General features: G+C 39.4%; 1 protein-coding gene across 14 annotated transcripts in view; it reads right to left on the reverse strand.

The window, feature by feature from the left end:
• The window catches only part of GRIA4 (glutamate ionotropic receptor AMPA type subunit 4), a 390,564-nt gene that overhangs the window by 59,611 nt on the left and 318,851 nt on the right, over positions 1–12,102 (reverse strand). For 13 of the 14 annotated variants that reach the window (XR_003417752.2, XM_027051948.2, XM_027051942.2 and 10 more), the window contains 3 exons: positions 10,759–10,926; positions 9,474–9,578; positions 4,211–4,321 (listed from right to left, as the gene is read on the reverse strand). Coding sequence is in view for 13 of the 14 variants with exons in the window: in XM_027051948.2 (XP_026907749.1) it covers positions 4,211–4,321; positions 9,474–9,578; positions 10,759–10,926 (384 nt within the window). In the remaining variant the exon portion in view is untranslated. Of the gene's footprint in view, positions 1–1,658; positions 2,866–4,210; positions 4,322–9,473; positions 9,579–10,758; positions 10,927–12,102 lie in introns of those variants that run through there. The other variant, XM_027051955.2, reaches the window with a different exon arrangement.

Here is a 12,102-nt window from a genome sequence, read left to right on the forward strand (position 1 = left end):
AACTACTGTGCTCTTTGGGACAGTAATTCCTCAGAAGTTATTTTAAATGCATTACTTCTTAGTGATTATGAGTTTATGACTACAATTTCCATAATGGGTAGTGTTCTACATCTGCTCTGCTATTTCAGGAAAGAAATCAATCCCTGTCTAAAACTGCTACATCAGGGCTTGCTTATGAAAATGTTTGTGTAAATGAATTAAGATGATTTTCAATCGATAAAGTATTTTCCTACTGAGAAAAATTTTGGGGGTTATTTGTATTTAGTAGAAGTAAAACTGTTGAAAGAGATACTTATTAGAACGTTTTTAAGATTTTCTAAACATCATGAATATAAACATTACAAGCACTGCTGAAAAGAGTTAAAACAATAAAATCAGTACTATCAACCAAAGTCAGTTGCTACGTGATATTTCCTTTTCCCTGAAGAATAGTAATGGGTGTAGATAATTGATCCCATGGGTAAAATTCTTACAAGGGTTATTATTCAATTCAGAAAAAAAATTAATAAATTGGATGGCTGCACAATTTTAAGTTCATTCAAAATAACGTATTTCAAAACCAACCGAGTGCTAAGCCCTTCAGAGGCAGGCATATGTATGGGGAAATTAGTATTTAGTACAAGGGAGAGAATAAATATGTCTATGTTTTAGTGCATAGGTCTATGTACATGTGCATATATTATATAAAATATGTGTGTACTGTTATATGTGCACATGTATATAGACAGTGCGTATCTATAAAATCCTAGAGAAAATACGAAACGTCTAACAAAAGGTATAATAGAGTAACCTCTGGAAAGATCATGTGTGATAAGTAAAACTGCTTTCAGGTTTGTAACATAATTCTGATGCTGTAGTGAATAAATCTGGATGTATGTATGCACAATCTTCCTCAAGGTTTGTTACGTTCACAAGACGGTAAGAAATACCTTCTAAGCTGAGTCATGCATCATAAGCATTGTTTAGCTTCAGAAGAGAACATGCAGGGGGAAATGGGCTCGGCTGAAATACTGCTTTATCTCTCCTTTTCCGGAGAGTTCCGCAGCCCGAATAGTGAGATCACAGACGGAACCACCATTCTTGCTCTTCTCTACGGCACTAATGCCTTTTCCTCAACCGCGCGTCCTCAAACCACATGGTGCAGACCTGGCTTTCTTGGGTTGTTGACAGGAATTGTTACTTAGAATTCAGAAAGGTAGGAGGGCTCAGAGTCTCATATACAATTACAGACTTTATACAATTTTTATAAGTTTTGGTCACTAAGGCTGACAGAAAACAGTGGGCATCTGAACTCAAAACTTCAGACCTTCCAACTCTGTAGTCCTGACCCTCATGGGAGGGCACTACCAAGTTTACATTTTATGCACGTTCAGCTAAGTTGCTGTCAGCATGACTATATTCAGGTGGAATAAGCCATTCAAACGGAGACCCCACTCTAGATATACAACACGGTTCTAAGAGGAAAAAAAAAACAAATTTAACCAGTTCAAAAAGCAGAAGCCACACTTTACTTGAGCATGAGATCTAAGATACTCATCTACTGCCTGTGGTCTGCTTTCTCTCACTAGAATATCAACTCATCTGAGTGCAGGGTTTTGTCTGTTTTGTTGTGCAGCATATCCCGTGCCCAGCTTAATAAATATTTGTGGATGAATAAATGAATTTCTCAATCAATTTTATTTAACAGCATGTATCATTACAATGTATCGACACATAAATAACAACATACACAAAGGAAAGACAAATGGGAAAACAGCAACGCCGTATCAGTTTTGATCAAAATGAATGATTTCCAGGGCCACAACACTCTCAACCTTCCGTGTCTGGGTACGTGTCTCGTGCACGTTACAGTGTCTAACCAGTGCCATCTGTGTTGGGAGTTCTCAGTTGAATTTGGGAGATTTTTACATGTTGGTGCCAATATCTCATTCATCTACAAGGAATCATAGTTTGTTCAAAATGAACGAGATGGTGGAGTGGTCATAGGTCCCGGGTGACCATTTTCAACAAGAGCAAACACAAGGAACACTTTGAGGGAAAAGATTCTGGTATGTTTTTAAATTACCGAATCATTATGCAATTGCACAGCCCAGAGGTATTACTATAGGAAGATTACATTTTTATACAAAAGACAAATACGAGTATTGCACTGTTTTAATAGCAAAAATATTGATATCACTGTCCAACAACAGTTAACTTTACAGAATATTCTTTACGTATATAAGAAACCACTGAATCTCAATCACTGTAACTTATGTTTTGGTAGCATGCTTCCTGAAAATGAGCCATGCTTGCAAGGTGATTCAATATTCTGGTTTCAAGAATTAGATCTCCCGTGCCTTTAGTAACATGGACGAAAAGGAGACTGTCTACATTATACCTATAATGCACATGAAAACACTTTATTTCACATAGAACAGGCAAGATTTCAGAGAACCTTTAAAGAAAACAGCTGTGTATACTCAGAAAACAAGCACACAAACTCAGAGATATTTACGTTTAGAAGACCTTCACTTGGAATTAGAAGTGACAGAATTCCACCTTTCTGTACAATGCCCTCGTTTCAAGATAGGGGAATTGATAGGTCAAAATTACTGAGTGATTCTTTTTCGACATCTATGGATTTTCTTGAGAAAGAGGATTAATTCTTCTTTTGTTCTAGTATCTCGGAAAAGTCACAGAACTTAAAAAAAATTTTTTTCTGGTAGTCCAGAGCTGGTCATCCAAGAAGAATCCCACATGAAAAATTAGCTTAAATCTACTACACAGGAGAACAAGACGTGAGCCTTAGTTAGGAATGGTCGAACAGCGTGGAACTCATTTCCTTCTTGATCAATTTCTTAAAATAGGATTCTTCATCAGAGGCTGAAAAGAGGAGGACTCTACTGAAGTACGACTTTCCATTACTGTGTCTTTTTTAGGAAAAGAAATATAGACGTGTATATATATATAGATATATACTATATATATTATATACTGCTTTTCAAGTCCCATGCAACTGTTACACAATTAATTAGAAGGTGTATATTTTGCACTCTTACAAAAAAACTGCTGTAAGTCGGTTTGCATTCTAAAATCATCAACCTTCCATCAAGGCTTGGCAGATTAACAGTAAACTGCTAGCTGGTGATGCAACACAGAGAAAACGAATCCCAGCACACGGAGGCTTCTTTCTCTCTGGCATTTTCTCACGCTTTGACCTCAGGGCCAAGAGTTTTGGAAATAACTTGAAGTTACTAAAAACTAAAGTTACATAAGCTAAGAGTTAAATAACATAAAATACTTCCACTTTATTTAGAGGAAGGGCTTCATGAATTATTAAAAATGTGTTCTGCCTAACGAGACAGTGAGCTGAGGATATAGGTCACCGACTGTTCATCTCCTTTGACCAGCATTGACTCTAAAGGGCAGGCTTGACTTTAGGGGAGAAAAATATACCAGATATTCTCTATTATTTAAAAGGTATTTTCATTAGGATGGCTTTGAGAAAATGTCCTTAAAACTTGGAGTATTTTTCATTTTATGATGTGGTGGAATGGAGCAGTCGTATTTTTCTTAAATCTTAAGAGAAGTCCAAAAATTATATTGCGTATGTGTCAGTGGTCAATGAGAAAAATAATCGGTGCAAAACACCCTTTCCACGTGAAAAATAAATATAAAATAAAATTTTGAAAGCATTTAGTTCTATAAAACATGCTCATTAAAATCTTTACATTCATATCCCCACTATTATAAACAGACAATGCAAATCACTATCCAATGATTAAACTACTTGAAAATTATCCATTTGAACACTATTAACTATTATTACATTGATGTTTAAAAAAAAACAGTAACAACAATAATATGGTGTTTACTACCAGATATTTTTCTGTGACTGGCTGCTGCTTTTCTCATGTTCATTCTTGTGTCCTTTGGAATGTTAGCATTTCATCCATTTCTAACTAGAGTGTGACAGTTTCAATTGTTAACATCTGAGCATTTTTCCAAGAACAACAGTGCAACAAAAGATAATACAAATGAAAGTACCGAGTGTACTCAAAGCTCAGGACAAACCTATTCAGGGCCTCAACGGACTCCCGTGGATCATGTGACCCATGACCCATGCCACCACACGTATGATGCAGCGCTCACCCTGTTCCCCATGGCTGGGGAATCAAATCTGCCTGTGGACAAGACGGAACAGCATAAAGCATAGACCAAAACTTACCATAATTGTGGTTACAACCACTGTTCTGTTCTCAATAGCTGCTGTGTCATTGCCAAGAGTGGGCACGTCCTGAATCAAGACTAATTTATCCATATCATTCCAGTAACCAACCTGCAGAACAGAGAAAATTGTTGAAGACGCATTTTAGAATAGTCTTCTCCAGCTCTTTTGGGAACAATGAGGGGTATTAATAAGCAGGCAGATTTAAAAAGGAGATAAAAAGAAGGCTTTGGGAATTTTCTTAGTTGGCAATGAGCCGATTTTTCTGATGTTAATGATACTGCCTGGTTGTACATTTGGCAACTTCACAATATACCATCGTGGAGTGGCCACGACATTGGGGAGGAGGGGTTCAAAAAAGAATAGGGATACAGATGGAAAACCATCTTATGTTGAGCCTCTCTTCTAGTGGGACTGTCACCTTCTAAAACTAATTTACATGGTTTTATCAATGTTACTGGTTTTATCGTAAAGGGAATATATACGGGTTATTTTCAAGCAAAAAAAGTCTTGCATATTTTTGAGGCAATATAGAAATAGTTTTGGGTTTTACATAAGCTAGCCCTGGGGTAAAAGCCTGACCACTTTCTAAAAGGCTACATACATCAGAGATTAATATTAATGAGCAGTATTTTCACTTTCAAAGATAACACTTAAATTTGTATTCTTGCATTTTTACATCCTTGTATTACTTTCTCATTTGGACACGAAACAAAGTCCTTTCCATAAAATCTATTAAGTACTTAGTTAAGTACTTTACAAAGTAATGAACTGTGACGGGGTCCTAAAGGAAATCCAGGGCTCTTTGTATCATGTAGACCATGAAGTAATAGGAATAGCCACCACTTGGGCTGCTTGCACTGGGACACACACTGTATCCGATGTGTTTTGTCTAGATGCATGGAAAAGTTTATACACACACCAAATTCAGAAGTAGGTGCATTTACGAACCAGATTTTGGAGATGAGGGCCTATAAAAGAAGGTTAAATACACTGCACTCGGGAATACTCCATGGGTCAGAATTCAAAACTCAGGTCTGCAGGACACAGAGTCCACACACTTTGCTATTAGGCTCCACAACCTTCTCAAACAGGTGTTCACTTAATAGCTTAACTTCCTTCCTGAATTTCTGGATGCAGGTGATCATACTCGTGTCTCCAATAAAATTTATGTAATTGCTTACTGGTCTCATCTGTTCCAGTATGTTCTGGAAGTCTCTCCTGCTTCTTCCAAGCTTCTTAACTATTGTGTTAGTATTTGTGAACATAGTAAAATGAAGTAAGGATTAACATGTCAGAAAGAGGCAACATATTATTCACAAATGTTGCATGTATCATCATAGGGCAGACAGAGGAAACTGACTGTCATTAAGAGGGTTTGACAGTTCTTAGTTTGATCTGAAATCATGAACGTACAGCAATTCAGCAATTGTTTTCAAGTGTCCGAAAGAATCTATTTGTAGCTGACGTTTATTTAAGAACTCAGTTAAAAAGTTAATTTAAAAACAAGTACGCCTCTGAGACATACACACACATCCTAATAACCCTCAATTCCTATGTGTACTTAAAAAAAAAAAGCAACATGTCAGTTAACAGGCTTCCAGTTAATTCTCCTTTCCACATGACAATTATAAGATGTGAAAATAGGTTTTATAGTTTAGCACTTCGTTAAGAGGTAGCCACCTTCCAGGTCCCAGCAGCTCATTGTCTAGGAATGGCATTTTTCTTTCTTAATGAGTTCCCACAACAGAAAAAAACACAGATTTGGGACACATCCTGGAGAGTCCTCAGATGTTGGCAAGACCCTGACATTTTGCATTTAAAAATGGCCTGCGGCTTCATGACTCTCGACCCTTAAAAGATAAGTGATTTAGAAGTGCTGACAAGTTAAAGTAATAAGCAAAATTTTACCTAAGTGGATGTGTTTGCCTTTTATTTACTTGCAATTCTGTGCAAAAAGAAAGCCAGGGCTTGGGGTATGGGACCATTCATGGCAAATCTCATTAGACCATGGACTCACTGGAAATTGAGTCAATTAGAGCGGACAGTGATATAGGGGTCACCTCCTGAAGAAAGGAATCTTAAGAGTTGGGACCTAGAACCTCACGTGAGATGCAGTTTCTCTCTTTAGTTCGTCACACCATCGGACAATGTACTAGCAACTTTTCCCAAGCCTGATCTCATTTAATCAGATGGGGAGCTAGGCATTTTTCCTAGAGACAGAAATTGGGGGAAGTATACTTTTGTAATGCTAGAGCAAAAATAGGGAAGCATTTAAATCACTAAAATGGCAGCGATGTCAGAAAAATATTTGTCTTCTTTGGACTCCTAAAGGTGAATTGTGCATAAATATTGCCATACTATGAAGAAACATCTCTGTTTTTACAGGGGACCTTGACTGTGATGTAGGGATCTGGTGAGGACTGAGGGGCCATGAGGAGCCCCTGTTGTACTTAAAGCTTGCTCCTGGGAGGGCTGATAAGACCAGACCTGTCCCCCCAAAATAGGAATCTCATACCAGCCCTAAAGAGAACTCTTAGAGGCCCTGGGACTGACAGGGTTTCACAGCAATGAAGAGGGTGAGCTCTGGAGCCTGGTGAACCCTGGTTTCCACCCCATCTCCACGTCTTTCTAGCTAAACATCGCTGGGCAGGTTAGTTTCTATGAGCCTTACTTTTCTTTAAAATGAGAATAAGCAGGGGTGCCTGGGTGGCTCGGTTGGTCAAGCTTCTGACTCTTGATTTCGGCACAGGTCATGATCTCATGGTTCAGGGGATTGAGCCCCACCACCGGGATCTGTGCTGACAGAACAGAGACTGCTTGGGATTCTCCCTCCCTCTCTCTCTTTCTTAAAAATAAATAAACTTAAAAAAAAATTTGGAAAAAAATGTATCTCACCTCCAGGCTGTTGTGTGGATTAAATGTAAAAATGCACATCAGTTTTCCATTTTGGTGTGTGGGATGTAACCTGCTCTCAATAAATACAATTGTTCCAATTAAAAATCCCTGCACCAGGCACATCTGGTTCCAGGGCACTTCCTGGGGGTCAGTGGAGTGGAAAGGTCCCACCACACTCAGGAGCCAGCGTTTCTGAAAGAGCGTCGTGGCTGCTCCTTAAGGAGTCTCTCCATCAGTTCCTCTGTTACAGAAGTCACGGAAACTGACAGGCAGACCTTCTGATCTATTTTCAGAGACAGCTCCCTTGCCGGCAACTGTTCCATTTACAAGAACGATCGCTCAGTTTGCAGACATTTTGCCGAGTTCCACCAGCAGAGTGTTTCTCGGCGTGGCTCGTTTTTAAGTTTGATATTCCTGACAGAAGGCCCAAGTTGCTCGCTGCTACGGAAAAACGAAGACGGATGAGTCTACCCGATTTTACACTCGTATTTCTTTTAAGGGTTTTGGATGGATGTCAGCTGAGTGGGAAGATGTTCATCACTCTCCCAACTTGCTCTTTAACCTTCGCCTCCAAAAACCTTAATTGCCGTTAGCGTCACGGTTCAACAGGCCATGGAAGGATTCAGTGCCATATACAGCTCCCTTGCTGTTACTGCCAGCTACCACCAGCTTCCTTTTTATTCTTTCTTTTACGGAGAGGTCATTCTACTCTCTGTACTTACTGTTTTGTGAAGTAGGGGGTGGTCTTTTGCATTTCGCAAAGCTTCTGTTTACATGGCTCCTCTTGCAAAGTCTGGTGTGTGGCCGGAAGGTGCGCCTGGAGGTGAGCCACTGTTGTTAGGGCGGGGACTCTGTCCGCTCCAAAGAGGGGAGAAACATTTGCCCCAAACGGGCTGCCTCCTTTCTTGTCGCTGGCTGTGTGTGGACGCAGTGGGTCCAGTCGGTGTATACATGGGACTCACCACGTTTCTTCCTGGGAGCACATCTCATTCCCTTGCCACGGGTGGTGTCCTTGGAGGGGCCCATGGGGCAGGCCTGTTCCACAGGTGCCCTGTCACCTGCTCTTCCTGACCTGCTTCAGGTTCTCACCACGTCCAGCCTCCCTGTCCACCTGTCCGAACGCTGGTTTCCTGCGTCTAAAGCCTCCCTCCTCGACACAGCCTTCCTTGATTTGTCTTCCTCTAGCTGGAAGGGATCTCCTCCTCTTTAGGATTTCCACATGCCTTCTTTTTAACTGTCGTGGAAATGACTATATTCTACCGTGCGAGAAAGTAAACTCCTTTGGAGCAGGACCACTCAGGTGGGGTAATAATGTAGAAGGTTCTGACATCAGACACATCTGAATTAAAGTCTTCGTTTTCTCATTGCTGGGCCTGAGACAAGGAGCTATAACCTGTCCGGCCGTGGTTTTCTCATTGGAAAAAGGGAGCTCATAGTACTCACATTACAGGTTTGTTGGATTAAGTCATACCAAGTCCAGTGTTTGGGACACAGCAGGCATTCCATACGTTCTAGCTACTATTACTGCATTGTAGCAGGAAATTATACATGAGACAGTTTTTTAAAACAGCCAAGGGTTGAGACAATTTTTAGATGAGGGAACTGAACACGTCTTTCCTTGAGCATCCTAGCTAATCCTAGTGAAAGGAATGTTAAAAATTATATGTGTTGGGTATAAAGTACCTACTAACTACTGAGATTGGATTGTCTGGTTCCGTAACATCAAGTACTGGCTGGATGTTCAGACGACCAATGATGTGCCCAGTCACGTCACCGGACCAGCAGAGTCACCTTCTGAAATCCAGGAAGCTGGCATCAGCAGCTTCCTATCCAACTTCCCCATCCCCTCAATTAGAGTTTCCCAGGTGTTTGTTCCTCTACCCTGCTGGCCAAGTGATAAACTTAATCTCATCTTCTATCTGCTCTTTCTTTTGTTCACTGCAATGTGTTTACTTGCTTATTTCAAGAATGTTTCATCTGTTCTAAATATGTTTTTGTTGTTCTGATGATTTCATAAATGACTGCATGGAGGTGAGTACGTGTCTTATCTGCAAGGTATGCTTTCCTGCACTGTAAATTTTGGTTTTTGAGACTCTTTTTGCTAAATCTTTTTTTAAAAAAATGTATTGTTTCCACTTTGGATACAGGATATAAACAGCATATAAATTAGTTTGTTTCAGCTTTGGCATACCATTAAATATCAATTATGTGACACAAGAATTTACTTCAGCTCAGATTATTAAAAAAAATGCTATTTGTAAGTACTCACATTTAAAAACCAATGTAGACCATCCAGCTACCTATTACGTATAAGCCTTTAAAAATGTCAAATGCAAACTAAGAAGACCGGTTGAGTGTGGCTCACCTTTCTAGGCCCTGTGCTCTTCAGCTCAAACACATCCATTGTGTAATTGACCCTACGTCCATAGTGGTCAAACTGAACATTTCCTGTCAGTCCTTGAATTCGAACCTATGAATGAAAAACAACACCCACACATATATTCATTTGCCATTTTGCTTACAGAAATCTTGACTTCATTTGCTGTAACTATAAGCTATGAATAACTAAAATACCATAGGATATTTGAGCTGCTGGGATATAATCTGAAAGAAGTAAATCAAAGGGATATAATCAATTCTGATATATACTTGAAAGAGGAATATGTTTTTTTTTTTAATGTGATAAAGAATACTTCCTTAATATTGAAGTATTGCCTATGGGAAAGGAAATATGGGTTATTTATAGTTGCTTTTCAGTTTTATCTATGTATTCACATAATACATTAAATAGTCCTGATAACCATACTGTATCATATTCTCCTTGATAATATTAAAATTAAGCCCTGAGGGATTTAAAATACAGATATACTAAAAAAAAACTTTCAAGGGTTTTTTATTCCAAATTTCCTTTTAATTCATTTTTACCTGTGATCTGAACTCATGGCATTTCAGAACGTTTAAAATGTAAGATTACAAATATACACATATTACATTAATCATTTGAAAAATACTGTTAGTATAACCCAAACAGAGTAAAATAAACAAATTACTTAATCCAAGTTTACAAGACAATTTAAAGATCTACTGTGGTAGTAATTAGCAGTGGTTAAAAAACATTTCTAGTTCTTGGATGTTCTGGCCCCAAGATAGCATGGACTTCCTAGAGTCCTCATAGCTAGGTAGGTCAATGTGACTGAAATAAGTGAGTTGTAAACAGAGGTGATGAGTGTCACCACTGGGCCACAGCATTTAATTGCCAATTCAAAACCTTCCATAACTCTCTTTCTCTTTGTAGCATTTGAGACGGTTATTGCTGTGTTAGCCTGAGTGATTACAACAGGCAGAGTACCTCTCCTAATCTAACGTGTGTGTGTGAGTGAGAAATACTCCTGTTGTTTGAAGTCACAAGGACTTGGGGTTGTGATTGTGACATGACCTAGTTTATCTTGACTAAGCATCTATATAAGATATGAACAGTATTCTACTTAGTATTTTATTTAGAAATGTCTCAAAAATGATAATGGCTTAATATATTAAAATGGCAATTGTAATACAGATTTACTCTCAAAAAAATTATTCCATTTTCTTGAAGATGCCACACTTAGCACTGTGAAATCAACTGAACTTAATTAAATAAAATTGTGAGTTACCTGTTTGAGTGTCCTCTCCATGTCAATTCCCTGGCCCCATGGAGCAGCAGGATTTGCCAGACAATCCCCAGCATTTCCTCTCCTTGAAATATCAATTTTCTGCCTCCTAAGATTTCGGAAAGTTTCAGCCATCACAAGGACTCCATCATAAGTCAGAGCAGACGTATACTAACAAAATGAAAGTAATTATAATGGTGAATGATCAACTCTTATCAGTCACCAGGAACAGTCTTGGGGTCCTTGAGCACCCGAAGAGGGGCGATTAAACACCCTCTTGCCTAAAGGACAGTTAAATTACTGATATTTAATTGACTCTAGCTTCAGAAATTTCTATTATCACTTTATTACAAAGAGTGTATACTGAATCTTACCACTCTGATTTTAAAATGGAAAACACACTGTGAAAAATAAAATTTTAATGCACAGTTTTCCATTGGGTGAGAAAAGCAAGACCCCTTGGTGAGGTCTTTTCACTGGGTCCGAGTAGAAACAGATAAAGTGCAAGCAGCTAAGTGCATTATTACCACCATCTGCCTTGAAGTCATGTGCTGCGGCTGAGTCCAGAATGGCTGGGGTGCCTCATTCTCCTCTTCTGAAATGCCCAGCAGGGCTCCTTAAGATTTATTGTGCATTTACTGACTTGAAGTGTCTATGTTGGTTTGGTTTCTCAGAAGAATGTGGGAATATTTACTCTCACCTAGCCATAAGATGCCAGAAACAACATCTACTTATTGAATAGAAGTGTATGTACCCGTCACTGTGCTACATAGGAATGAGCATAGTTAGGTCCATGCATGTTGTCCGGTGTGCATGTGCACGGGAACATTAGGTCATCCCCCTAAGTTTCTGCTGTCACAGAGGGTCAAAGTAGAGACCTGAAGTGAGGACCCTGTGCTTTCTGATGATGCCCCTTGCTTCTCTGTGAGAAAAGACAAAGCCCTCAGGAAAAAATTATTCAGGATAGAAGAGGAAGCGAGAGGAAAAACCAAGAACATGTAACTTGTTTAAGCTGAAAATAAAAAGAACAGTGCCCTGGGGCGCCTGGGTGGCTCAGTCCGGTTCAGCGTCCGACTTCGGCTCAGGTCATGATCTCATGGTCTGTGAGTTTGAGCCCCACGTTGTGCTCTGTGCTGTCAGCTCAGAGCCTGGAGCCTGTTTCAGATTCTGTGTCTCCCTCTCTCTCTGCCCGTAACCCACATGCATTCTGTCTCTGTCTCTCTCAAAAATAAACAAACATTAAAAAAAAAAAAAGAACAGGGAATATGTGTTGGCTTTGACTCGGCAATGCCTGAACACGTGGAACACAGGGCACAATTTTCCTGAAGCACGGCAGAGCGCCAACCA

This window comes from Acinonyx jubatus, chromosome D1 (genome assembly GCF_027475565.1).
Source record: "Acinonyx jubatus isolate Ajub_Pintada_27869175 chromosome D1, VMU_Ajub_asm_v1.0, whole genome shotgun sequence".
Lineage (NCBI taxonomy): Eukaryota > Metazoa > Chordata > Mammalia > Carnivora > Felidae > Acinonyx > Acinonyx jubatus.